Below are 26,977 nucleotides of genomic sequence, written 5' to 3'. Positions count from 1 at the left end.
TTGACCCCGTATTTAAGAGAGGATTTGTGTTTGGAGAAGTAGCCTTAAAATAATATATTTTTTATCGTCAGGCTCGCTTTCTATATTGTGATGGAAACAATGACGCTACGGATGACATTTCATCTCTGATGTCAATTTAATCTCTATGCTCTACTGCATGACTTACATTTGTGTGATCCATTCTTCGACAGTCTGTTGCTCTCCTAACAAAGGCAACGGTGATTATTGCGGAGAGCTTGAATAATTACCGCGGCAAATGTTTCTAGAACTATTCGTGCAAAACAGAGACTGCTTCACATTCGCAAATAATTTTTCTTATAAATCCTATAAATGTCAGAAGTTGCTGCACAGTATCCACGGTGGGGGCGGTGGGGCGAATCGTGCCAACGCTGAGAGCGTCAGGTTTTTGGTGGTGACAAATCTTAAATTTTAATGTGGTTCCAAAAAGATGAGCTGAACAAGACAATGAATGTTTTACGTAGACAAAGAAATGTCAGACTAATTTAGAAATGCAAATCATTCATAATTTGTTGTGTCTTACTGAAATTTATCTACGAAACAGTGAAACAGATGACAAATGAAGCACTGGAATGGTCTCCTGGGGTGCAGCTTTCAAAATAGCAAACCTTGCTCGTGGCAGTGTTGTCAGTTCAATTTCCATTATGCGCCTACGCAACACTTTAAATGTACCTGTGTCAGCTAGGAAGCCCGTACAGAAGGGAAAAAAAACACTTCGTCTACAGACCACAGTGTCAGAGGAGGATGCGGATAGGAGGGGCATGGGATCAGCACACCACTCTCCCGGTCGTTATGATGGTATTCTTGACCGAAGCCGCTACTATTCAGTCGAGTAGCTCCTCAATTGGCAACAGCGCATGGCGGACTGGATGGTTACCCATCCAAGTGCCGACCACGCCCGACAGCGCTTAACTTTGGTGATCTCACGGGAAGCGGTGCATCCACTGCGGCAAGGCCGTTGCCGCAGAAGCGAAAAGCTTTATAAAAAATAAATACAGGTAAATATGTGATTGCTTAACAATTCCTGTACAGCAATATTGAACACGTATAGCAGTATCGCTGAGAAACATGCTTTGTAATGAATAAATAATAAGTAAAACTTGCGCTGTAAACGTCATAATATTGCTTCACTGACTGGTGCTGCATACCTGGCCCTGGTTTTAAAAACGTTTAAGTAAGTGTGATAGGTGAAAATAAGAGGTCATGAATTAATGATTTTGTAAAATATGTTGAGTATGTCCGAGATAATTGAAAGAGGGGGATGGGGGACCGGGGGGGGGGGGAGGGGGGAGGATGGAGCTAGAAATTTTCACACGAGATGGCAAAATGTCTGGAGCTGGCCCTGACAATATCTTCCACGTTTGGAGTACACAAAAGCTCCTGTTTGATTACTGTAAAGAGGTGTGTAATTTGTTGGTAGGGTAGGCTGTCACGAAGTGTGAATGTGTGTGCACGCCACTTACGTCCCCGTGGTGGACCTCGTGCAAGGTGAGCGTCTTGGAGGAGCCGCCGCTGCTGCTCATAACGTCCCCGTTGCTGTTGGCGTACTCGCGGCTGTTGCGGTGATGGTTCATGAGCATCGCGTTGCCGATGCGCGAGTGCAGCTGCTTCTCCTGCCGGTTGGCCTCGCGGAAGATGGCCAGGTACGTGAAGATCATGATGGTGCACGGGATCCAGAAGGAGATCAGCGACGACACAACCACGTACCACTTGTTCACTTTGAACTCGCAGAGGTCGGGGTTCTCCTCGCGGAACCTCTGGTTTTCGAACGTCGTGTACCAGCCCATGAAAATGGGAAGAAAGGATATGATAGCCGGGGACAACCAAGTGCCGACCAGCATGAAAGCGACGACGCGCTTCGTCATGTTGATGGGGTACTTGAGCGGCTTCACGATGGCCCAGTAGCGGTCGACGCTGATACAGCACAGGTGAAGGATGGACGCCGTGGAGAAGTAGACGTCCAGCGAGTTCCACACGTCACACATGAAGAAGCCGAACAGCCAGCGCTCGTTGATCTGCACGCTCATGTTGAACGGCATGACGACCATGGCGACGAGCAGGTCGGCGAACGCGAGCGACACGACGAAGTAGTTGGTGATAATGCGCAGTTTGCGGTGCCTCATGACGCTCACGATGACCAGGAGGTTGCCGAGGATTGCGGCGACTATGATGCACGCCATGGCGGTGCCCTTGAGCGCCAGGATGAGTACTGACGACCAGTGCTGCTCTGGTGCTTCGTAGGCGGCCAAGACGCCCGTGGCGTTGACGTCGGAGACGGCCGCGGCGGCGCCACCCGTCACGTTGGGGCTGAGCGGCGCGGGCGCCGTCAGGTTCTCGACGGGCGTCGGCAGGGTGACCGTCAGCGACGCCACGGCAGACGCCGCCGCCGCCACGCTGCTGTAGTCCATCGCCGAAGACGCCGGCGAGGCAGCCGCGGTCTGCTCGGACGCGGCTACCGTGGGGGTGGGGGACGGCGCCGCCTGTTAGCGACGGCTGCCTTCACTCGTCTGCATCGACACTTTACTCCTGCAATCATAAATCACATGAAAAATGTTAGTGTTTTACATGCAAGAGTATGGAGCATGAATAATATGACAAACAATACGAAATTTTGTGCGGTTTCTGCATTTCACAAAATTGTAATAAACGTCTTCTATAATGGTGGTTCATGAGCACAGAGTTGCCGATGCGCGAGTACAGCTGCTTCTCCTGCCGGTTGGCCTCGCGGAAGATAGCCAGGAACATTCGGAATATTCTTTCTAATGCACTACCGTTGTTCGCTATACGCTATCTAATTCGACGTATCCAGACACCTGTTAGCGGACACGAACATGCTGTGTCTCCATCTTTCGTCTTTATGACGGCTTGAGATCTACTTACAACACTTTCAATGAGGCGTCTGGATATCTGTGGAGGATTGGAAGTCCATTCTCCCTCGAAGGCGGGAACCAAAGAAGGTAATGAAGCTGGGCGCTGGGGTCTGGAGCCAGGTCAGTATTCTGATTCATCCCAAAAACTTTCAATTGGTTTCAAGCAGGGGATCTAGGTTGTTGCTGTGGTCTTCAGTCCTGAGACTGGTTTGATCCAACTCTCCATGCTACTGTATCCTGTGCAAGCTTCTTCATCTCCCAGTACCTACTGCAGCCTACATCCTTCTGAATCTGCTTAGTGTATTCATCTCTTGGTCTCCCTCTGCGATTTTTAACCTCTACGCTGCCCTCCAATGCTAAATTTGTGATCCCTTGATGCCTCAGAACATGTCCTACCAACCGATCCCTTCTTCTAGTCAAGTTGTGCCACAAGTTCCTCTTCTTCCCAATTCTATTCAATACATCCTCATTAGTTACGCGATCTAACAATCTCATCTTCAGCGTTCTTCTGTAGCACCACATTTCGAAACTTCTATTCTCTTCTTGTCCAAACTATTTATCGTCCACGTTTCACTTCCATACATGGCTACACTCCATACAAATACTTTCAGAAACAACTTCCTGACATTCACATCTATACTCGATGTTATCAAATTTTTCTTCTTCAGAAACGTTTTCCTTGCCGTTGCCAGTCTACAGTTTGTATCCTCTCTACTTTTACCATCATCAGTTATTTTGCTCCCCAGATAGCAAAACTTCTTTACTACTTTAAGTGTCTCACTTCCTAATCTAATTCCCTCACCATCACCCGACTCGTTTTGCTTTTGTTGATGTTCATCTTATACCCTCCTTTCAATACACTGTCTATTCCGTTCAGCTGCTCTTCCAAGTTCTTTGCTGTCCTTGGCAGAATTACAATGTCATCGCCGAACCTCGAAGTTTTTATTTCTTCTCCATGGATTTTAATACCTCCTCCGAACTTTTCTTTTGTTTCCTTTATTGCGTGCTCAATATACAGATTGAATAACATCGGGGATAGGCTACAACCCTGTCTCACTCCCTTCACAACCACTGCTTCCCTTTCATACCCCTCGACTCTTATAACTGCCATCTGCTTTCTGCACATATTGTAAATAGCCATTCGCTCCCCGTATTTTACCCCAGCTACCGTCAGAATATGAAAGAGAGTATTCCAGTCAACATTGTCAAAAGTTGTCTCTAAGTCTACAAACGCTAGAAACGTATGTTTGCCTTTCCTTAATCTTTCTTCTAACATAAGTCGTAGGGGCAGTATTGCCTCACGTGTTCCAACATTTCTACGGAATCCAAACAGATCTTCCCCGAGGTCGGCTTCTATCAGTTTTTCCATTCGTCTGTAAAGAATTCGCGTTAGTATTTTGCAGCTGTGACTTATTAAACTGATAGTTCGGTAATTTTTACATCTGTCAACACCTGCTTTCTTTGGATTTGGTATTATTATATTCGTCTTGAAGTCTGAGGATATTTTGGTCTCATACACATTGCTCACCACATGGTAGAGTTTTGTCAGGACTGACTCTCCTGGGATCTGGGTAGTCCACTCTAATTCAGGAATGTTATTATCCACGAATATTTCCTCATAGATGATGCTTTACGACAGAATATAATTTCATGCTTATACCAACAGTAATCATTTCCGAACTGTTCCTCTACTCTATACGGTGCACAGTTGTGTAAAATCTGTTCATGTCCTTCCGAATTTAGCGTCTTCTTAAGCGCATCTCGAAAAGTACTCCCATATAGTAATACTAACTCCTCCATAACTCACTGTTGGCACTTCATAAGATGGCAAATAACTTTCTCCAGACATTTTCACAATCCAGACCCTTCCATCGGACTGCCACAGGGTCTAGCATGACAATTTTATTTATCTTCTTCTAATCCTAATTTTGTATACGTGTTTGCTTTCCAGTCATCCAAATGGTTCAAATGGCTCTAAGCACTATGGGACTCAACTGCTGAGGTCATTAGTCCCGTAGAACTTAGAACTAGTTAAACCTAACTAACCTAATGACATCACAAACATCCATGCCCGAGGTAGGATTCGAACCTGCAACCGTAGCGGTCTTGCGGTTCCAGACTGCAGCGCCTTTAACCGCACGGCCACTTCGGCCGGCTCCAGTCATCCACTGCGCGGTAGTGTCGCTCTTTACGTCGCTTCAAAGTCACTGAACACTGAGTGCAGAAATTTGGCTGATGAAGAGCTATTCGACCATGGTGCCTCATTCTTTTTAACTCCCTTGGCACAGTTCAAATGGCTCTAAGCACTATGGGACTTAACTTCTGAGGTCATCAGTCCCCTAGAACATAGAACTACTTATCTGACGTCTCCTTACCAGCAACAGGTCCCAGGTTCAAACTAGTCAATTCCCTAAAAAACACGCTCAGAGCGTCGTTGCGCGAAAGTGGTAGGGAGACACGATATAGAACAACAGACACCACGCAGAATGTTAGAAAATGGCGACCCTGCCAGGACGGTAAAATACCATGATTGAAGGTCGACCACATGCCTAACTAGGTCAGAAAAATATCCTGTTAAGAAATTCTCGTAATAAAAAAAAATTTTTTTTGAAAGGCATAAATAGTTGAAAACAGTAGCTGCAGCGATAGATAGTGAGACATTCTAGCAGAGACAATAGCATAATTAAGATATGAATTTTAAAAATTGTTAGAATTAAGTTTTCTCCTCAATGCAAGCGCACAGGTGGCGGATACATCGTTGACAAGTTGGTTCTGACCCAACAAGTAAGTGAATGGATTGTTAGTCTTGGGTATAGTAAGTGTCAACTCATGTGTGCAAAAAGTTTATGAAACGCGTAAGATCGTATGAGCGCATGTTGACTCGAAGTAGGGCGCGTGAACTGCTTTTAAAACAGAAAATAAGGGATTCGGAAAGATTAGCAATGGCAAATCGAGACCTTGACCGAATTGAGGTAGAGACCCAGCATGAAAATGGACAGAGAATAGAGGGCAGTACAAAAGACGATGCAGTACCGCGAGAAATAGGACATATAATGCACCATAACGAGGATAATGTACGTCAAGCCATAGGAAACGTAAGTCAGCATACGACAGAGGAGCAGGAAAGTAGAGAGACAGTCGATGAGGATTCTAACTTGCGTCTTGAATACGTAGAACCCATAGTACAAGTAATCAGAGCTCTCTTACCACAGAGTACAAGGAATGCGAGCAGAAACGTGTCACAGCACAGTTCAATGCAATCGGTGGCGAACCAACACTTGGGCGAAAACACAGAGCGTAGGACGTCGGAAGAAAACGCAATAGGACCCACCAATCTGGCAGAATGATTACATCAAATTACGGAAACCATGACAAGGCAAAATAAAGACATAGCGAACCATATTCAAATTCAGTATGCAGAAACCACGAGACAAATGCGTGAGATTAATGAACAAAACAAAAAATTTCAGTTACACCTAAGTCATATTGAAGACGAGGCAAAAGAATCTCGAGAAGTGATAGGAAACTTAATAACAGGTCACAATCCATTGAGAACAGACATTGACAAGGTACAAATGGACGTACAAACATTGCGTAATGACATTCAGGACGAGATCAAAACATTACGTAACAACACCCAGGGAGAAGTCACGAAACTAGAGAAACAGATAAACGAAATTACTAGACAAGCAGCAGGTACAGCGCGTGAAGTTGTTGAAAACAGTGTGTTACACAAAAGTATCACAAAAGCAGCGCAGAAAAGATATGATAACCGCATAGTCAAAATAGAAGCGCAAACGAAGCGACAATTTCAGAAATTGCGAACAGAGTTGTTGCAAACCATTGAAGAGCGTAGTCAACAGGGTCGAACAAGCACAGAGTCTTCAACCACATCCGTATCTGTAACAGCACCGGAAAAACAAGCAATTAACGAAGATATTACGCATTTGCGATTCCAATCACAGGCGGAAAGTAACATACGTGAAATCAGACAGCCTGCACAGCAACAAACACGTTTCAAAATTCTTGATGAACAAACGGCATCACAAACACATGCGGAACCACAAATGTATGTTTCAAGACAGTCTGGATCGTGCAATGAAGCGCTAAGGTTAGCCAGACAAAATACCAAACCAGTACCTGACAATGGAAAGCCAGGTCGCGAAGAGTACAGTGCAATGCATTCAGCTACACGTTCACAACCGATGGAAGAAAATTATTGCGTACCACTCCAACGATACTACGCAAGGGTAGGCGAAAGTTACAGTGGACAATATCCAATGGATCTAACACAACCGGAAAGAACGACGGGAGAAATGATCAGAAACAAAAGTGGCGAAGAATCGCGAATTTCATATGGAACTATGACGAAGTACGACAACGATCATTTCCACACAGTCAGAAAATTTCAACACTTTCGAGAAGGAAACTCATTACATCCACGAATTTTTATTGATCAATTCCCAGTAGGATTCCTAGGACACTGGACGCTAGCACACAAATTATACTTTATATGTGCACACATGTCATGAACAGTCGAAGAAACCATGCAGAATGTTGCAGCGACATGCCGATCGTACGAAGATTTCAGAGAGAAGTTTCTCTCACGATATTGGTCCAGCGAAGCACAGAACAGAGTGAAGTACGAATTATTACAGAACCCATATTTTGAAAATTCAGGAGAGAAGAGTCCCGTGAAATTTTTCGAATTAATGGCAAAGAGAAATCAATGCTTAGATGTACCATACAGTGACGGAGAGTTGATTAAATTATGCGCGATGAAGCTACCATTGAAATACCTGCAATCATAAGTACGTCGCGGAGGCAATGACGTCGAAGCATTTAAAGGTATTCTAAGGGAACTAGAGTTCATATTTTCGGAAGATGACGCAAGAAAAAGACGAAGCGCACGTGAAAACGAAAGCAAAAAGCAGTGGAATCCACAAGACACAGTACGAACAAACAATAATTACGAACCATGTGATAACTTCGCACCAAGAAACGACAATAGATTTCAACAAAGAACCGGTTATGGATTTAGAAGAGAATATGGTAATAACTATAATTCACCCAGGAACGACAACCGGCACGGGTACTGGAGAACCAATAGACCGACAAATTATCAACAAAGAAACCACTATCAACAAGCTGAACAAGAAAGGAGAATACAGATAGAAGAGGTGGAGGTTAGACCACCAAACCACGATAAATGTTCGAATTGACAGCTAAGCGCTCATGCCAAAGAGAATGACGCACCGACCCAGGACAATTGCAGCACCTTGAACAGAGAAGTAAATACCTTATCACGAGAACAGAAGAAGGAAGAAACAAATCCGCAGGGACCAGATGAAAACGAAGACAAGAAAATAAAAATATCGTGTTGGGACGAAATTAATTGGGAGAATACTGACGAGGAAGATGAATTACCAGAGGCATGCACAACGAATGTAGGAGGAAAGGACGAAGTAATGAGTATTGCAGAGCTATTTGAGATGGAAACCAGGGAAGGCGAATTCAATGAGGATAATGCACAGTCGACAGAAGTTGAAAATAAGTTACGAGTGGGCACACAACCCAACGTATGTAATGAAGGAAGTTATCAAGCGATAATTAGAGCATTTAGATGCGATTATGTGGAAGTAGCGACGAAGAAGGGGAAGATAGACGAGGATGAGGAAAAAGTAGAGGATGTTGAAGAAAGCGTAAATGAAGGAAGAAATAGAGAAGAGGAAATAAAAGAGAGAGAAGTAGCAGTCGAGGCTTATCCTACAGAAAGTTCGAATTCACAAGGGAAATTCCTAAAAAGACTCATGTATCATTCAGTGGAGGGTTCGTTGACGCAAGAAGAAGAAGAACAGAACAAACCCTTTCAAAGTCAACCAATTGTGAAGGCCATGGTAAAGCGTATCCCAGTCAATATTGTAATTGATAGCGGAAGCGAACTGACTGCGATCTCAGAAAATTTATTCATGCAGTGTAATGCCAATGAGGAACTGCCAGTTCTGAAAACATGTAAGATTAAAGTAAGAGGTCCTATTATAAACAATGCTGCGGAAGTTACGAGACAAACAAGGTTAACTCTTACGTGTCAAGGTCAAAACATCGAAGCCAACTTATACCTAAACTAACTGTAGATTTGATTATAGGTGCAGATTTTTTAAATGAGAGACGAGCGATAATAGATATGGGGAAAGGTAGCGTAACGTTCGGGAATGTCACACTTCTCTTTGAGCAAAGCTAAAATTAGAAGAAATACCAGTTATAAACAAACAAGTAAGAATGACACGAGATAAAGAGGATGAAGAATTAGAATGGTATACACAAAAGGGGGAATCGCCTCAACTCATGTTAGAAGTCCATGAAGAAATCGACGAAAAATTGCAAGAAGTTCAAGGTATTTCGGAACACAGTAAAAGAGAATTAGAGGGTATTTTACGAGATAAAGCAGAGGTAATTTTGCCTAAGACTGGCAGTATTAAACACTTTCAGTACAAGTTTGAAGTAAAACAGCACAAACCATTTAGAGTGCCACCCTATACAATCCCATTAAGCTACAGGAATAAAGTATTCCAGGAGATATCTAAAATGTTAGATGACGATATTATTGAATCAGCTACCTTCACATATAACAGCCCACTCCATATTGTACAAAAACGAGATGGGAGCATCAGGTTAGTGCTTGATTCCAGACAGATCAACACAATCATAATCACTGAGACAGATCGCCCAGAAAAATTAGAGGAATTGATACAAAACTTCCACGGTGCTAAGATATTTTCACCAATTGATTTACGGAGTAGTTTCTGGCAAATAGAATCGGCCCCAGAATGTAGAAAATTTACAGCATTTATCGTATTCGGTAGATGTTACCAGTTTAAACGATTGCAGCCTTTACTAGGGGATTTAATACTATAATCAGTCCAGAAATTTTACAAAAAATTACTTGTTATGTTGATGGTGTGATTATAGCAGAACCCTCTTTGGAATATCACAACGACACATTAAATCAGTTTTTACAGATCGTGAAAGAGCATGGGGTCACAGTAAATATAACAAAATCCAAATTTGGAAGGCGAGAGGTCAGATTTCTAGGACACATAATTTCAGAGAAAGGGGTAATGCCCGACCCAGAAAAAATAACGGCAATCAAAGAATTCTGTACTCCATATAATAAGAAAACTCTCAGAGGATTTCTAGGCCTCACTGGATTCTATAAAAAATTTATTTGAATCGACTCTCTCGCAACACCACGCCTATGTGCATTGACTGGAAAAAACACGCCATGGGTATGCGATCAACAAGCCAATGAAGAATTTTTAAAAGTGAAAAACGCACTAACAACAGCACCGATTTTAGCACATCCCGATCTAACACAAAATTTTTGTATGGCCACTCTTAGCGCGAAAACAGGTTTAGGAGTTGTTTTATTCCAAGAATACGAACAGGTAGGGCTAAGATCATATAGAACAATTGCATTTGCCAGCCGGGTACTCACGAAAAGCGAGAAAAACTATTCAGTCACGGAGCTGGAAGCATTGGCCATTGTATGGGGCTTCCAACGTTTTCGATACTTCCTATTCGGAAGAAAAACAAAAGTATACACTGACCACAAAGCATTAGAATTTCTGTTATCCGCCAAACTAACTCACGGGAGGTTAGCCAGATGGATGTTAATACTACAAGAATTTGACTTCACTATTACATACATACCAGGACCAGCGAATGTATTAACAGATGCTTTATCACGATGTCCACAGAGTGCATCCAATAACATAGGTTTGGAAGCAGCAGAAGACCAGTTTACAATGTACTATATGAAACAAGTACCTTTCGAAAACTACATTACGAGAGTATTGAAAAACATAGGCGAAGAACAGGACAAGGATCCCGAAATACTAGGAATCAAACACAAGTGGAGAAGTATGGATTTTCTAGACATTCGACAGCACTATCTCGTAAAAAACAATGTTTTATTTTTTAGACGAAATGTTGCAACGAATGAATGGTTAATTTATATCCAAGATGAACTAATTAATAAGTACATATGGTATACACATTTAATTAATGGCCACTTTGGACCAAAGAAATGCTTTTTTAAAAATAAAACAAACAAACGATTTTCCTAATATGGAAAGACGAATTAGAACAGTATTAGTCAAATGCAAAAAATGTATGAGGGCTAAATACGTCACTTTCCAAACCAAACCACCTATGTTTCCAATAATCCCTAAAATATTAAAACAAAAAGCTGCAACAGATTTGATGGGGGCCCCTCCCACGCACAAAAAATGGATATATTTTCATATTTGTCGTTTTGGAACTTACTTCTAAATATGTTACGTTGACACCATTAAAATGGGCAACAGGTCTTACTATAAGTAAAGCATTTAGACAAGATCTTCTCAGACAAGTAGGTCGAGTGTAACGAATAATTTCGGATAATGGCCCACAATACAAGTCAGTGCAATGGCAGAACACGTTAAAACAACACAAAATAAAACCCATCTACATATCTAAGTACAAACCTAGCATAAATCCAGCAGAACGATCTATGAAGGACATAGGCACTTTATGCCGATTATATACAGGCAAAAGACCCAACACTTAGGATAAATACCTTAAAGATTTTCATGAAGTAATAAATGAAATGCCACATAGCGCTACACTACTACCTCCAGTTACTGTACTTAAAAATATTGAACCCCCAAACATAACCAGAGAAAATGTTAGATTTCCTATTGTATCACGTAGACAGCACAAACAAGTCATAGCAACAGCACTCTCCAACATCAGAAAGGCAGCCATTAAAAGAAAAGAAAGAGGAAATAGAACAGCAATTAAAAGTACATTCTCAGTAGGCCAGGAAGTATTTGTAAAAACACACCATCTCTCCAGCAAAGAGAAACACAAAATACATAAGTTTTATGCTGCATACAAAGGTCCTGTCAAAATTAGCTGAATCGCTCATGATAATGCTGTGGAACTAATGAATCCAAAGAGAGGCAAAACCTTAGGACTCCACCATGTGACCCATATCAAAAAGTTTGAAGATTAATTTTATGACTGGTAAATAATCAGCACAATATTTCAAGATTATCTTGCAGGTAAGATCGTCAGAAGAGAGAAGAATGAAGAGAGAGAAATGTGGGAAAAAGAAAGTAGTTTCAATAAAAACAAAAACAAAAATAACACCAATAGTACCATAGATTAAGGTGAAGGGATAAAGCGTAGATAGTCTAACAGCATGAAATACTAAAATGCTATACACCATGACACTACACAAAAATAAAAAAGGAATTTGAGGATTCTCGTAGACGTTAAGACTCAAAATATTTTAGAATTGTAACATTGAAAGGGCACCGAAAATTGTAAAGCTTTTAATAAGGCATAAACCAATGTAGGTACTAGACATATGTTAGATGATTATAAGTAAAACTTTTTGTAAGAACCATTGTAAAAACTCCTGCAAGGACGAGATGCAACGACCCACAAGTTGCAACGCGAGAAGTATCAAGAAAGGAAATGACGTAATTAGCAAGACACGATTCCTACAAGGCAGAAGTGTCGAGAGAAGGGAAAGGACAGCGAGACCAACAGAAGGCCCTTGTAGCCGAAGTGGGCAGTAAATAAATCTGCTGTCAAGCTGAACCACAGGGTGGCAGAACCCCGCTGGGACAGAACACGGAACCACACAGTGGCAGAACCCTGCAGAGACACGACAGGACACTGAATGCCAGAAGGGTCTCCAAACGCCCCGACTCAGCGGAGCAAGCAAAAAACGGCGCGACGAGAAAACCGCCTGGGCAAGCCACCACTGGCAAAAAAAAAAAAAAAAAAATTATGTGTAAAAGTCACACTACTGCTATTAAACAGGACACTGATGCACGAAACTGAAGAAAACTTCCACAAAGTAAAAATGACATGCCCAAACAATTTATCAAACTGTTACTAAGAGGTGAACTTCAAAGCGACTAGTTACCAATAAATATTTCTATATCCTGCCCAGAGATGAACCAAGAAGCAAGTAAGAAGCAGAGAAAAAGCAGGAAGAACAGAAGTTGAAGATTCGTAAGATTGAGACCAAGAAAGAAGATGGGTGAAGAATAGACGACATACTTTCCCAAATCCCTATCCTATTGTAAACTAGTCGTTTGCGAAGTATTACAACGAAAAACGACCGCTTTCAGCGACACATTACGATGACTTTCATGCATACAATGCCAGTAAACCACGAGATTCTGCACTCACAGCTCCATTCCAATATGGGACCTTCACAACAGGAACACACACTTGCAAAGCCAACAAGGAATGACGAACAAAGCTGTACATCAAATACTTGCCCACATGCTCAAGTCCATCACCTTCATGCAAAATACATTCGCCAACCTCATGCTTAAACATTCGTTGGATTGTGTGAATGTGTGAAATCAAATTATGTGATGTAGGAATTGTGCAAAAGAAACATGTGAAGAACTAAATAAGTTAAGCACACCAGACAGCTAATAAATTACAAAATAACAGTAACTGACTATGGACTTAAGTAAAAAATAGATGATCGATAAAAATAAGTCATTAGTTCTGAAATGGACAGTATATAAAGAACAAAAGTGAGGCTTAATAAACACTAAAACTATATGCCACTTACTTTCTCCTCATAAAAATAAAAGAAAAACTATATTTTACTTATTTTCTCCTTATAAAAACAAAGAATAAAAAATTATCTTGTTGGATGTTTTCCCTTTTTTTAACATTTGTACAATTTGTTAGGATAATATCTCAATACTTGTGTATGTATATTTCTTTGTCAAAGCAATTCTTGGAAATAATTCTTATTTGTTAGTGTAACAATGTTGAAATGAGTGTCTAGAAACGAAAACATTTTACTTGAACATGATATTTAGAAAATGTGTTAGGAATAGATTTTACTTCATTACTACATTTATAAAAACAATATTTCTAAGAAAATCGATGTGAAAGACTCCTCACTTTCGATAACAGACTTCTTTAAAAACAAACTTCACAATTAAATAAAGATAGAAAATAATTAAAAAATAATAATTATAATAGAGTAAAAACATTCTTCCCTCGTCAATATAAACATATTTTTGGTAATAATGTGGTAGAATATAAAAATAGAAATTAGTAATACAAACTAGCATAGAACAGAATAACGTGGCTGAACAGTAGGCAACAAAATTTAGATAACGGAATAATTTTTGACTGGCTTAGACAACGATTCAATCATTGCCTAACTTCAGTACAAAAATTAAGTTCGAAGGGTGGTGATATGTAAGGCGTCATGCAAATCCAACACCTTCCATCAAAACCCTGACATGATAAGCAAATCCAGTAGTATGTCACATAGCTCCGAATAAATCGTGACATTAAATTAACCAAAGTAATACGAGTAACGAGTGAGCAAATGGAATACCACAGACTAACACAAGAATGCCTAAATGCATGTCATACCTTCCCACCGTGAGACAGACGCAGTTCCAAGGGGAGAAACGAGAACAGAAGCCGAGAGCAGAACCGTGTTAAGCTGGAAGGCCCTACAATAAAGGACAGATACCCACGTCGCCAGCTAACCGCTAGGACCACCTCCCAGCCCATGTTAGAAGATAGAGCCCGCCAGAAGAACATTATAGATCTTACAATAACACACCAGCTGCAAGTTTTAGCGTGAGAGTTTTTCACGTCTCTGTTATGTTGCAAACTTTAAAAACATTACCCGACCACAAAAAGTATAACGTTTCTCATTGGATAGACAGAATTTTTGTAGGCAGAGCCTAAAGTTAACATTGAGACCCTGATTGGTCAGATGAAAACACAGCCAGATAGTTTTTTAAACCAACTTCGGTAAATTGTAGTAAGAAGAAGTTAGGAGAGAGTTGCTTCCGAGATGGCAAGGGGAGTGGAGCTGTGCTGTCCGCCGCCCCCTGATGAACACCGACAAGGTAATGAACGCACGCGATGGCGCATAACAGCACATAACGCTTCGCTCAGAACTGCAGAAGTCTCATCTGTTACACCCCCTTTTTAAGTAATACTAGTGTCGATCGTCAATTGAAGCTCATGGTATTCATATTTGCTACGTAAGTTAAAATCTGAAATGCGATGATTTTTCTGTTATATAGTTACTGAGAAGCCACATCAGCCACTGTATTTTACGACAAGTTAGATAAGTAATTAAAGATAATTGAGGGTCACCTAGATTATAGATGTGATATGGCATAGGTCATCCTTTGATCCATTGTAGAACTTGGAAACCCATTCAGAGAATATTCGTTCACATTTTTCTTGAACGCAGTTGGTTTTTGCCATCCTGTATTAAAACATTTCCTTTTATCAATAGTGAAATTTATAAACAATATTTTGTCAGTAGAATAAAATTTCCAATGGTAAACTTAACTGCTTTTTCGACGTTATTTTACCAACTAACTAAAAATAGGAAAGCCTTGACTTTGGTTAATTTAATGTCACGATTTATTCGGAGCTATGTGACATACTACTGGGTTTGCTTATCATGTCAGGGTTTTCATGGAAGGTGTTGGATTTGCCTGACACCTTACACTTAAACCTAAATAACCTAAGGACATCACACACATCCATGCCCAAAGTAGGATTCGAACCTGCGACTGTAGCGGTCGCTCGGTTTCAGACTGTATCGCCTAGAACCGCTCGGCCACTCCGGCCGGCCCTTGGCACAGTCATTGTGCTAGCTGAACTGCTGGTAGCACATTGAAAATCACGGCTGATTTCTTTCGCACATTTCTTGTGACTGCTGGCAGCCACTGCCGCGACGCTCGGCGGTCCCAGTTCGTCAGTACATGAGGTCTGTTCGGTCGCGGTGTAGCTGTGGTTGTTCCTTCGCTCTTCTACTTCAGTCAAATCATCAACAGTCGAGTTGGCCATCTTCTAAAGGTTTGATACATCCCTGATGAATTTGTCAGGTGTCAACGAATGTCTAATCCACGTTCGAAGTCAATGTGCTCTCCTGACGCAATTACTGCTTCTCTGCCGACAACACAGTGTACTATTCGCCTCTTTTTACTCTGGCAGGTCTGCCTTCCGTGACATCTAGTAGTCAATTCGGCGTTACATAGGGCTGCGTGGATACTTTTAAACAGATTGCGGATTGGTCACACGTTTGTACACATGCAATTACGTATGCACTAAAATGGTCTCACATTGCAACAAGTGATGGCTAAGAGACGTATGTGTGTTTATTTGTCTACAATCATTATTAACAGAACTAAAAGATATCATGAAACAAAGATTCTTAAACGAAATCAACTTTGAATGTATGGTTACTAGCTGTAACTTACTTCAGTACGAAACATTATCATAATTAGTGTCAATGTATCTGAAATGGGAACTTTCCTATTATTTCAACAAGTAATTTGGCTTGAATTTTTGTCCATTCCCCTTGGTTGGAAAATGTGCTACATGCGTGATAGGGAATCGCCACATTCTGCCGCTGACGTGAGACAACTTGCAATGCGCCAACTGGCTAAAGTGATTTAGTCTCCAGGATCACCTGAACACATTCTGCCTTGGGTCATCTCAAAAGTGAAGTGTCCAGCTGCCCCGTTGAAACTGTCAAAGAACTCGAGTACTTAACTGAATCATAACTCATTAAAGAGACGAGTAAAGTAAATCACATACATGCGGGGACTACACATGGAACACTTCTGCTAACAGAAAAAGCTGACAGAAAAGTCCACAATAGTATGTAACGTCCTGAAGTAGTATTGTGTTTCTTGTTATGGTAGGGTATGGGTGAAATTTGAGCCCGATTACATGAGGAGTTACACAGACACATGTCTACTAACAGGGGCAATACTTTATTAATTTTTTATAGATGTAGATTTACATAGAATCTCTCAGGAGGAATAGTCAGTATTCAGGCATATGACAGGAACAACCATTCGAAGCAAAAAGTGTACTAAACACGAGCTCTAAAATGTGTATGTTACGATCTATGAGCAATACTTCGTCATCCATACAATGATACAAGTTTCTTCTACTGAATGCTCTTTGTTTTCCATATTTTGGGTGAAGATATTATGGAGAAAAACAAGAAGAAATCGCAAAATAAATCATGGTTCCAAAATGGATACTGTAAGAGCTATGATCCCTTATTGAGTGGAAAATATGTGTTTCACACTAGTAAAGATGAACAACGGCTCCTAGCTCTGAAGGTTCGCACGTTAGAGCTCATTTGCACTAAATAATTTTTTCTTATTTTGGTCCACGATGCCATCTCTCAAAATAAGGAAAGTAAAAAGCTTTCAGTGGAAGAGATCGGTTTCACAATATCGAAGTTGAAGCGCTTATGACTCTTAAGGTGTGCATCTTTGGCACCATATTCACTAGACTTTTATACTTCGAATGATCGTTCGTACTATATCCCTGAATATTGGTCATATATATATGTATGGTGTCACTCCTAAGAGTCCTCAGGCGCATTTCCTCTGGTGTTTGGGCGCACATTTCCAATCTTGTATTTGCATTGTGTAACAGGAGTCAGCCCCAACGAAGACTGTTCCTCACATCTTTCATGCGACGCCCATTGTCGACGGAAGGCGTCGCTTTGTTTCCCGTTACAGACGAAATGATATTTAAAGCTAAATTTTACGTGTGCATTCGATAGAGTGGTCCCAAATAAATCTAGTGGGATGTTTGTTTTAGCGATATCTCGGCACGGACAATAAGGTGCGAAGAAAAAATGTCGCACTTAACTAATTTGGGACCCCTCTCTTGAATGGGATTGTAAAATTCCGCTTTAAAAATAATGAATTTTTGTAATAGAAAACAAACCGTCTCTTTCCCTCGAAACTTGGTGTCGCCTGAACGATATAATGAGCAGCATTTGTTTGGGCTGACACCAGCTACACTCTGCAGAAACGAAATGGCAAATATATGCACAAACACCTGACAAAATGCGGTGACTCTACATTCGTAGACCTGTGGCTCAAATTCAGATTCAATAATTTTTATAGAGACTTAGTCAAAGGGACGGCATAATTTCGATTTTTCATCAAAAAACCTGCGCAACTGTAGTTCTAAATTTCATATAGCTAAGGCTTATGAAAGTTTTGACCGAGGTGGCAGAATGGTTTAAAGATTAACCTTGCATTCGGCAGGGATAAGGCTCCAATGCCCACCTGGCCAATTTGTGTTTTAAGTGGTTTTCCTAAACCACTTCAGATGAATGCTGGGATGGTTCATTTTGAAACTCTACCGCCGCTTTCCTGCCTCATCGTCCACTCTGACAATAATGTACTCTTGAACGACGGAGCTTTAAAACATAATCTTCTTATTGTAGTTCACTTTTCAGTGTGGGACACTCATTCTGTGCATACAATTAAATATTCATTATCAAGAAAAGGTAAAGGGAAACATTTTTCGTGATCCACCTGTATTAACCTCCCAAAAGATATGCGCGACGTCACACACCACTAAATCTGTTTTTGTTACTGAGGGATTTTGCAGTCTGCAAAACACTCATTCAGTCAGTGCTGTATTGCACGACTTCTTAAGAAATACACATTTACTGTCAAGCATTGTAATCTACCGCGATGCAATGTTAGGAGATAAAATGGTAAATCAGTTGAGGCAGTTAAGCATTTTTGTAGCTCCATCGTAATCTGAGGAAGCTGAATTATTTTTATAGAGCTGGTATTTAGACCTTAGCTAAATCACAGTCTTAGTTAATATCTTACTGACAAAATAGTCGGCTGTCGCAGTTATACCATCTATCTGGCACACGACCAACACTGCAAGTGATACTGCAAACGCTGTGTATACAGGGTGTTACAAAAAGGTACGGCCAAACTTTAAGAAAACATTCCTAACACACAAATAAAGAAAAGATGTTATGTGTGCATGTGTCCGGAAACGCTTAATTTCCATGTTAGAGCTCATTTTAGTTTCGTTAGTATGTACTGTACTTCCTTGACTCACCGCCAGTTGGCCCAATTGAAGGAAGGTAATGTTTACTTCAGTTCCTGTGTTGACATGCGACTCATTGCTCTACAGTACCAGAATCAAGCACATCAGTTCGTAGCATCAACAGGTTAGTGTTCATCACTAAAGTGGTTTTGCAGTCAGTGCAATGTTTACAAATGCGGAGTTGGCAGATGCCCATTTGATGTATAGATTAGCACGGGGCAATAGCCGTGGCGCGGTACGTTTTTATCGAGACAGATTTCCAGAACGAAGGTGTCCTGACAGGGAGACGTTCGAAGCAATTGATCTGAGTCTTAGGAAGCACGAAACATTTCAGCCTATGACTCGCGACTGGGGAAGACCTAGAACGACGAGGACACCTGCAATGGACGAGGCAATTCTTCGTGCAGTTGACGATAACCCTAATGTCAACGTCAGAGAAGTTGCTGCTGAACAAGGTAACGTTGACCACGTCACTGTATGGAGAGTGCTACGGGAGAACCAGTTGTTTCCGCACCATGTACAGCGTGTGCAGGCACTATCAGCAGCTGATTGGCCTCCACAGGTACACTTCTGCGAATGGTTCATCCAACAATGTGTCAATCCTCATTTCAGTGCAAATGTTCTCATTCCACCGTGATCAAATTGTAAATTTTCACAATCAACGTGTGTGGTCTAACGAGAATCCGGACGCAATTGTGCAATCATGTCATCAACACAGATTTTCTGTGAACGTTTGGGCAGGCATTGTTGGTGATGTCTTGATTGGGCCCCATGTTCTCCACCTACGCTCAATGGAGCACGTTATCATGATTTCATACGGGATGCTCTACCTGTGCTGCTAGAACATGTGCCTTTACAAGTACGACACAACATGTGGTTCACGCACGATGGAGCTCCTGCACATTTCAGTCGAAGTGTTCGTACGCTTCTCAACAACAGATTCGGTGACCGATGGATTGGTAGTGGCGCACCAGTTCCATGGCCTCCACGCTCTGCTGACCTCAACCCTCTTGACTTTCATTTATGGGGACATTTGAAAGATCTTGTCTACGCAACCCCGGTACCAAATGTACAGTAGAGACTCTTCGTGTTCGTATTGTGCACGGCTGTGATACAATACGCCATTCTCTAGGGCTGCATCAGCGCATCAGGGTTTCCATGCGACGGAGGGTGGATGCATGTATCCTCGCTAACGGAGGACATTTTGAACATTTCCTGTAACAAAGTGTTTGAAGTCAGGCCGGTACGTTCTGTTGCTGTGTGTTTCCATTCCATGATTAATGTGATTTGAAGAGAAGTAATAAAATGAGCTCTAACATGGAAAGTAAGCGTTTCCGGACACATGTCCATACAACATATTTTCTTTCTTTGTGTGTAAGGAATGTTTCCTGAAAGTTTGGCCGTACCTTTTTGTAACACCCTGTATAACAAGAGAGCTCATAAGCGAATTTAGCCACTCCCTGTTTCTTCCGTACCGTGATGGTGTTTTAACTGATATGTTTTCTTCTATTGAACTTACTACAGGAAAATCTGTAATAAATTTTACAACTCCCCCCCCTCCCCTTCTCCATTTCTAATCCGCTGCTTCTCCCATCATTACTAACGAAATTTAAACCTAAGATTGTTAGTAATATTTCCCGTCTCTACGTAACTTACATCATAAGCATCTTTAATTTTTACCTGGATTTTCTTTTTGCAGATTACTTATTTAAGCTCTGAAAATTTATTGGAACTAGATGAATATTTAATAGAAATAAATCTCTGACGCGTTCACCCTATCATCTAAGCAAATGAACCCCATTATGTATGCAACGCATACGTTAGACATTTATACCCTAAAACGTCCGTACGTCTCTGCAGCATAACAGCACTCTCCGGAATGCTGTATTGTTAAAGGTGTATGCAGTCTTCATCAAGGAGTGAGATATGCAGTGACTACTTATAAAATTGTGTCGTCATGTTAGGTGGTTTATAGTCAAAAGAAATATTCCTTAAGGAAATCTTCCGCGTAGTCTTGTCTTTCACGCACATCTACGAATTACGATAGGCGCTTTGCCGCAGCTGTAGTCGCCACTGGATGACTGGATGACAATACTTAACAAAACCTTTTGGTTTTCATTACCTCGTCATGTGGAGGCGTCATCAGTTATCTCGAAGTTTCTTTGCGATCTGATGTCACATACCGAACTTTAGCTCGCTTTCGGAGACGGTAAAGTGCTTAACACAATGGACTCGCATTCCGGCCGTCTGAATTTAGATTTTTCGGATTTCCACTAAATTTTTTGAGAAAAATGACAGGATGGTTCTCCGAAAAAGGTTTTGTTGTCTTTCTTAACCAAGCCTCGTCTCTTTCACCGACAGAGCTTTAAATCCTAACCTTCTTTCTTTTCTTCGTACGGTTGTACAATGACTTCACAACGGAGTGCTTCAGGTTTGGTATTGAGTGAAAGTTTCCTTGACAGACAGAACTAAATATTTCCTCTGGTACTCAGCTTCATTCATAGATGAAGATACAAAAATTCATGTTTTAAGAAATGTCCCCAAAACATTCTGAGTAGATATCTGACTTACCAATCATATTAAACTCATTTCCTTCATTTCGGGTGTGATAAACATCCTAAAATCATTGTTTTACACTAACAACAACTAATTAAAACTATCATATGGGAAATCCAACTGATACTGAGTTTTTTCTACTAATCAGATCGAAGTATGTTGTGCTGCACAGAGAGTCACATAGACTTCCGGGTTTGTTGAAGGAAAAATGATAGGATCACTACAGTTTCTTTACATAAAAGTAACTTTGTGATGTTTGGTGAAACCCTTTCTCCCAAGTAATACAGCTGTTGACTAAAACGTTATCCGACAAAAGAAAACGTTTCACAAATACGCAGTCTAATCTTAGATGACTGCAACTGTCTCGGACTCAGCCATATCTTATATATACAGACTTATGGAAAATGTAGTATTTATGGTTGAAGAAAGCGTAAAACGGTTCAATGTGGTTTAAACTCAACTGGGCAACACACATTGCCCCGTGATGTGCCGTCATTGTGTACTGGATATTTGAGTAACACGTTAAACGACAGAGAAGCTGAGTGGGGAATCATGTGAAAGGAAAGAGAAATTCGTTTCCATGTCTCCTATTGGCTGTTCACAGCACGCCCTTAACAGGAAGCGCTGATTACTCGCCTCTGATAGGCTAAAAGTGGAGAACACAGACAGCGGTTTAACTGAACACCAGGTTCGTGGAATCACTTCAGTTTTGGGAATTGAGTATGTCACTTCAGTCTTCGCATTTAAGTTTAGAAGTTCTGTTTGGCTGACATGTACATAGTGCGACAGCGCCTTTTTAGCTATGTCTACCTTTTCGTTTGTGATTGAGACGCAATGTAGCAGCTCACATTGCACCATAGCAACAAATTATTATGTCACCCCTAAAAATACTAAATGATCCAGCAAATTTAGAGAATCATCATCACAATCACGTTGTATGTACTGAACGACGACCATGCAAGATATACTACGAGTGGGACACAAGTGCACTTACGAAAAAAAAAGAAGGAAACAAAAAGAATAAAAAGAATGCCGACGTATCATGAAGGAATTTTCCGAACAGGACAGAAATCGGTAGAATAACGTAAATATACAGACAAACAAATGACTGCAATTTAAGAAAAAAATGGAAATGAGCATATGGCATCGTTGGCCGGGAGGCCCGGTCCGGAGAAGTTTGGCCGCCAAGTGGAAGTCTTGGAAGTCTTATTTCAGTCGACGCCACATTGGAAGACTGATGAGGATGAAATGATGATGAGGACAACACAACACCTAGTCCACGAACGGAGAAGATCTCCAACACGGCCGAGAATCGAACACGGGCCCGCTGCGCACTAGGCAAGCACGTTACTAACCAGCTAAGCAGGCGTACAATTTAAGGAAAAGTTGATGGTTTAACCAAATTGAGCATGTCACTATCGCGTTTGTTCAACTCTGTCCCTTTTGCAAGCAGTTATTGGGCTTCACATTGATCGACGTAGTTGTCGGATGTCGTTCTCAGGTATACCGCGATAAGTTCTGTCCGACTGACGAGTTGATCGTTTAAATCCAAAGCTGGGTGGAGTGCCCTGCTCACAACGCTGCAAACGTTTCCAGTTGTCGGCCCGTATGGTGGGCGACAGTTAGGTTGGTATTCAACCGCTGTTCGGGGCGATCCAGACACATCTTCGTTGGTCATTGGGGCTCATTTCGGCACTGAAGACAATTACACTCCAATCAATGAGACGCCAAGCCGAAAACATGTATGGAGACGTCCCGGACAGCGGTGGAATACCAGGTTGTCTGAAACTTTCTGGCAGATTAAAACTGTGTGCCGGACAGAGACTCGAACTCGGGACCTTTGCCATTCACGGGCAAGTGCTCTACCAACTGAGCGAACCAGCTCCTAGAAGAGCTTCTGTGAAGTTTGGAAATTAGGAGACGAGGTACTGGCAGATTTGAAGCTGTGAGGACGGGTCGTGAATCGTGCTTGGGTAGCTCATGTGGTAGAGCACTTGCCCGAAAAAGGCAATGGTCCCGAGTTCGAGTCTCGGCCCGCAACACAGTTTTAATCTGCCAGAAAGTTTCATATCAGCGCACACTCCGCTGCAGACCGAAAATCTCACACCAGCCTGTCTGTCGCACGCCATATGGCTCGACAAGGAGTGATGGTCTGGGGTGCCATTTCTTTTCATGGAAGGACGGCTTTGGCTGTCATCCGCTACACTCTTATAACACAGAGGTACGTAGACGACATTCTACGGAACGTTCTGTTACCCTTCATAGCACGCCATCGACGGCTTACATTTCAGCAAGATAATGCCCACCCGCACAGGCAAGAGTTTCTGCTGCTTGTGTTCGTGCTTTCCAAACCCTACCTTGGCCAGTAGGTCACTGGATCCCTCTCCATCTGAGAACATTTGGAGCCTTATGGGCAGGGCCCTCCAAATACTTCGGGGTTGATCTAACTCCTCAATTGGACATAACTTGGCACGATATCGCTCAGGAGAACATTCAACAACTCAGTCAATAAATGTCAAGCCAAAAACTGCTGTTGTCCGCAGCTCGTGGTCGTGCGGTAGCGTTCTCGCTTCCCACGCCCGGGTTTCCGGGTTCGATTCTCGGCGGGGTCAGGGATTTTCTCTGCCTCGTGATGACTGGGTGTCGTGTGCTGTCCTTAGGTTAATTAGGTTTAAGTAGTTCTAAGTTCTAGGGGACTGATGACCATAGATGTTAAGTCCCATAGTGCTCAGAGCCATTTGAACCATTGAACTGCTGTCATAAAGGCCAGAGGTCGACCAGCGCGTTACTGAGTTGCTCAATTTGAGAAGCTCGTTCTCTTTGATAAATCATCCAATTTTTTCTTAAATTGTAATCAATTATTTTTGTGTACACGCACATCACACCTACCGATTTTCCTCTCATTGGGATATATCCTTCCTGATGTGCCTTTTTTTTTGTCTTAAAGTGTCCTACAAGACGTAAGGTGGATGGACTGGACGGAATTACAAAAGTATTCTGAAAAGTGATGCTCCAGATTTCAAAAAAAATTAAAATTTGTCTTAAATAAGACAAATGCTATTAACAGTCTACGTCTTTATCTTTATTCTTCATGTCGACATGCTTACAGCCCTCTGCCGCTAGAGAGCTCCGAGTTGTAGAATATGACTTAGCGATGTGTAACGTAACTATGTCGGTGTGTGAGAAACAGCGTGCAGTAATTAAGTTTCGAATTCGAAGAAATCGTTCACAGGCGGAGCACTCTCTACTCACATCAGCATGACAATGCCGCACCACACATGAGCGCTGCAACATTGGAACGATCATCCTCCGTACAGTCCCGACTTTGATCCATCTGAATTTCATCTGTTTTCAGAATTTGAATGACAACTTCACTTTTATAGTCATGAAACTGTGCAAGCGAAGGTGAGTTTCTGGCTCCGTTAACAAAGTCAAATATTGTTCAGGGACGATATCAACAAACTGGTCTACCGTTGAAAGAAATGTGTTCCTCGCCGCGGTGAGTATGTTTGGAAATATTTATGTAGATATGAAGAATAAAGATTTACACTGTTAATAACGTTTATTTTATTTAAAAAGCTTTAAGAATTTTCACACAAAATATTCGGAGGCACTACATTGCAGGACGCCCTCGAATTGTGAAACGTGTATGGCATCTTCAGCAGCAAGTGGCGTGTGAACTTGTAGCTCTAACAACCAGACCGAACATCAAGTTTTCTAAAGCAACTTAAGGAGGATATGTAGCAACATGTTGTGGAATAATTGTATAAGGGCAGTCCCAATCTTTTATGGTTAAAATTATGTAATCCCCTTATTGTGTTTATGACTGCAGCTCCACTAATTCTCTCGGCGCTGTATTCTTCGAAGCGTAAATCTGACTACTTACTGATGTATCTTCTGTCATACGATGCAGCACCCTTTCATCACATTTTTCTGTGTGAGAAACTTTTTCCGGCACATTCTAGCTTCAACGACTCTGATTCTCGTTAAGCTGCGACACACGGCGCTTAAGTTATCCCATTAGGACGAAGCTTGTCGTGAAAATTTTCTTTGTGTAAACGTTGAGATACCCGGGCACTATACCCTGATACACTGTGTCTCGATGTTTTTGTAACAATATACAGCCAGTAACTATAGTAGAGTACACTGTAGGCTTATCAGAAACTATTGTGTACTGAGTTTTCAGAGTGGCGCCATTAACGACGAGGTGGCAAACAGCTGCCTGCTATGATATTTAAACAGTTTTACGAACCTGTGCCGAACACGTATTGCTCATTTAATGCCTCTTACCGCATGATATATTCACTGCTGGCCGTTGCTCCGTCGTAGACTACTAGGAAGCTGTTGTCTGTCTACAAAAGAGGTTTGCTATTAAATTCTTGTACGCCCCGAATTGAAACAATGCTTTTGTATATTAAAATCACTCCACGTTGGAGACAGAAGTTGCTAGGGAAGTTCAAATGTAGAAAATGCAGCTGGAAGAGCGAGGGATTACCTGAAAAGAGTCGTTGGAATGGCCATAAGCTAGTCTACCAGACGGGAGAGCACAGGCCAACAGAGATGTTAATACTTCTTCTGTTACCAGAAAAAAAAAGAAAGCATAAGGCGTGCTACAAGAAGAATTATCCTCTGCCACTCGACGTGCAGTGATTGCAGAGCATAAACAGATGAAGCATACACGAAGAGACATGTTTGCCGATCTAATCCATTCTGTCACATCGAATTTTTTAAACCAAGCTCTGGATGTCTTGTTTCTGTTTATCGCTGCTGATGGAGTTTAAGTGTAGTTGCGCCTAAACTTCTACCTGATTTATGCAAAGTTTCTTTCAGCAACTGCGTTTCTCGTATAGTTACAATGGACGATGTAAATTTCGCTCATGAAGGTCCATAGCTTGGTCCGTCTTTTGGGCCGATGCACCTCATACGGCCGTTGAGATATCACTAGAACTCAGAGACGAATCGTTGCCAAGAATTTGTAAGTATTTTATATTTTCTCCAACTTCATTCGTGTTGTAAGTATTTCGTTCATGGAGAAAAATTATTTTATGATAAATAGTGTGTAGGACTATTTATGGCCACGTAAAATAAAAAAATAAGAAATTGTTCTATATGTAGACAGCATTCTTTACAGTCCCTTCCCCCCCCTCCCCCCTCCACAGAATCATTTAATAGGTCACGGTAGACGCGTTTTATGGGCCGCTTCTAGTTTAGATATTGGTTTTCGTTGTGGTAGCTTAAGTCTTTATAAATGTGTAACCCATTGTTATGAAAAACATCATATAGCAATCACGAACAATATTAAAAGAATTAGGGGAAGGAGGTGTTAGTCCTCCAGTTAGTATTTTGTGGTACCAACATTTTATCGTGCACAGTCATTTACTAAATAACAATTAATCATTAACATAATAAGTTATCATGGCTGTTCTTGCTTACAGGTATGGAACGTACAAGCGGAAACGGCAGCATGGAAGTGGTAATACACTCTGCTCATAAAGAAAACAGCTTATTCTCTTCATCGCCTTTCCCTAATTATTTAGTTCCTTTGGAATGATGAGACCCGTATTCATGTAGAACAT

General features: G+C 41.5%; 1 protein-coding gene and 1 long non-coding RNA gene across 2 annotated transcripts in view; both read right to left on the bottom strand.

Moving 5' to 3' along the window:
* Positions 1-2,300, bottom strand: part of LOC124789675 (octopamine receptor beta-2R) — a 49,189-nt gene extending 46,889 nt beyond the window's left edge. The window contains exon 1 of the mRNA XM_047257110.1: positions 1,482-2,300. Within this exon, the coding sequence (XP_047113066.1) occupies positions 1,482-2,198 (717 nt within the window). The 5' untranslated portion in view covers positions 2,199-2,300. The remainder of the gene's footprint in view (positions 1-1,481) is intronic.
* Positions 2,301-2,427: 127 nt separating this feature from the next.
* Positions 2,428-26,977, bottom strand: part of LOC124790048 — a 731,797-nt gene continuing 707,247 nt past the window's right edge. The window contains exon 4 of the long non-coding RNA XR_007016209.1: positions 2,428-2,544. This is a non-coding gene — a long non-coding RNA (uncharacterized LOC124790048). The remainder of the gene's footprint in view (positions 2,545-26,977) is intronic.

This window comes from Schistocerca piceifrons, chromosome 3 (genome assembly GCF_021461385.2).
Source record: "Schistocerca piceifrons isolate TAMUIC-IGC-003096 chromosome 3, iqSchPice1.1, whole genome shotgun sequence".
In the NCBI taxonomy this organism is placed as follows: domain Eukaryota; kingdom Metazoa; phylum Arthropoda; class Insecta; order Orthoptera; family Acrididae; genus Schistocerca; species Schistocerca piceifrons.
This window is presented reverse-complemented; position numbering and strand designations above follow the sequence as displayed.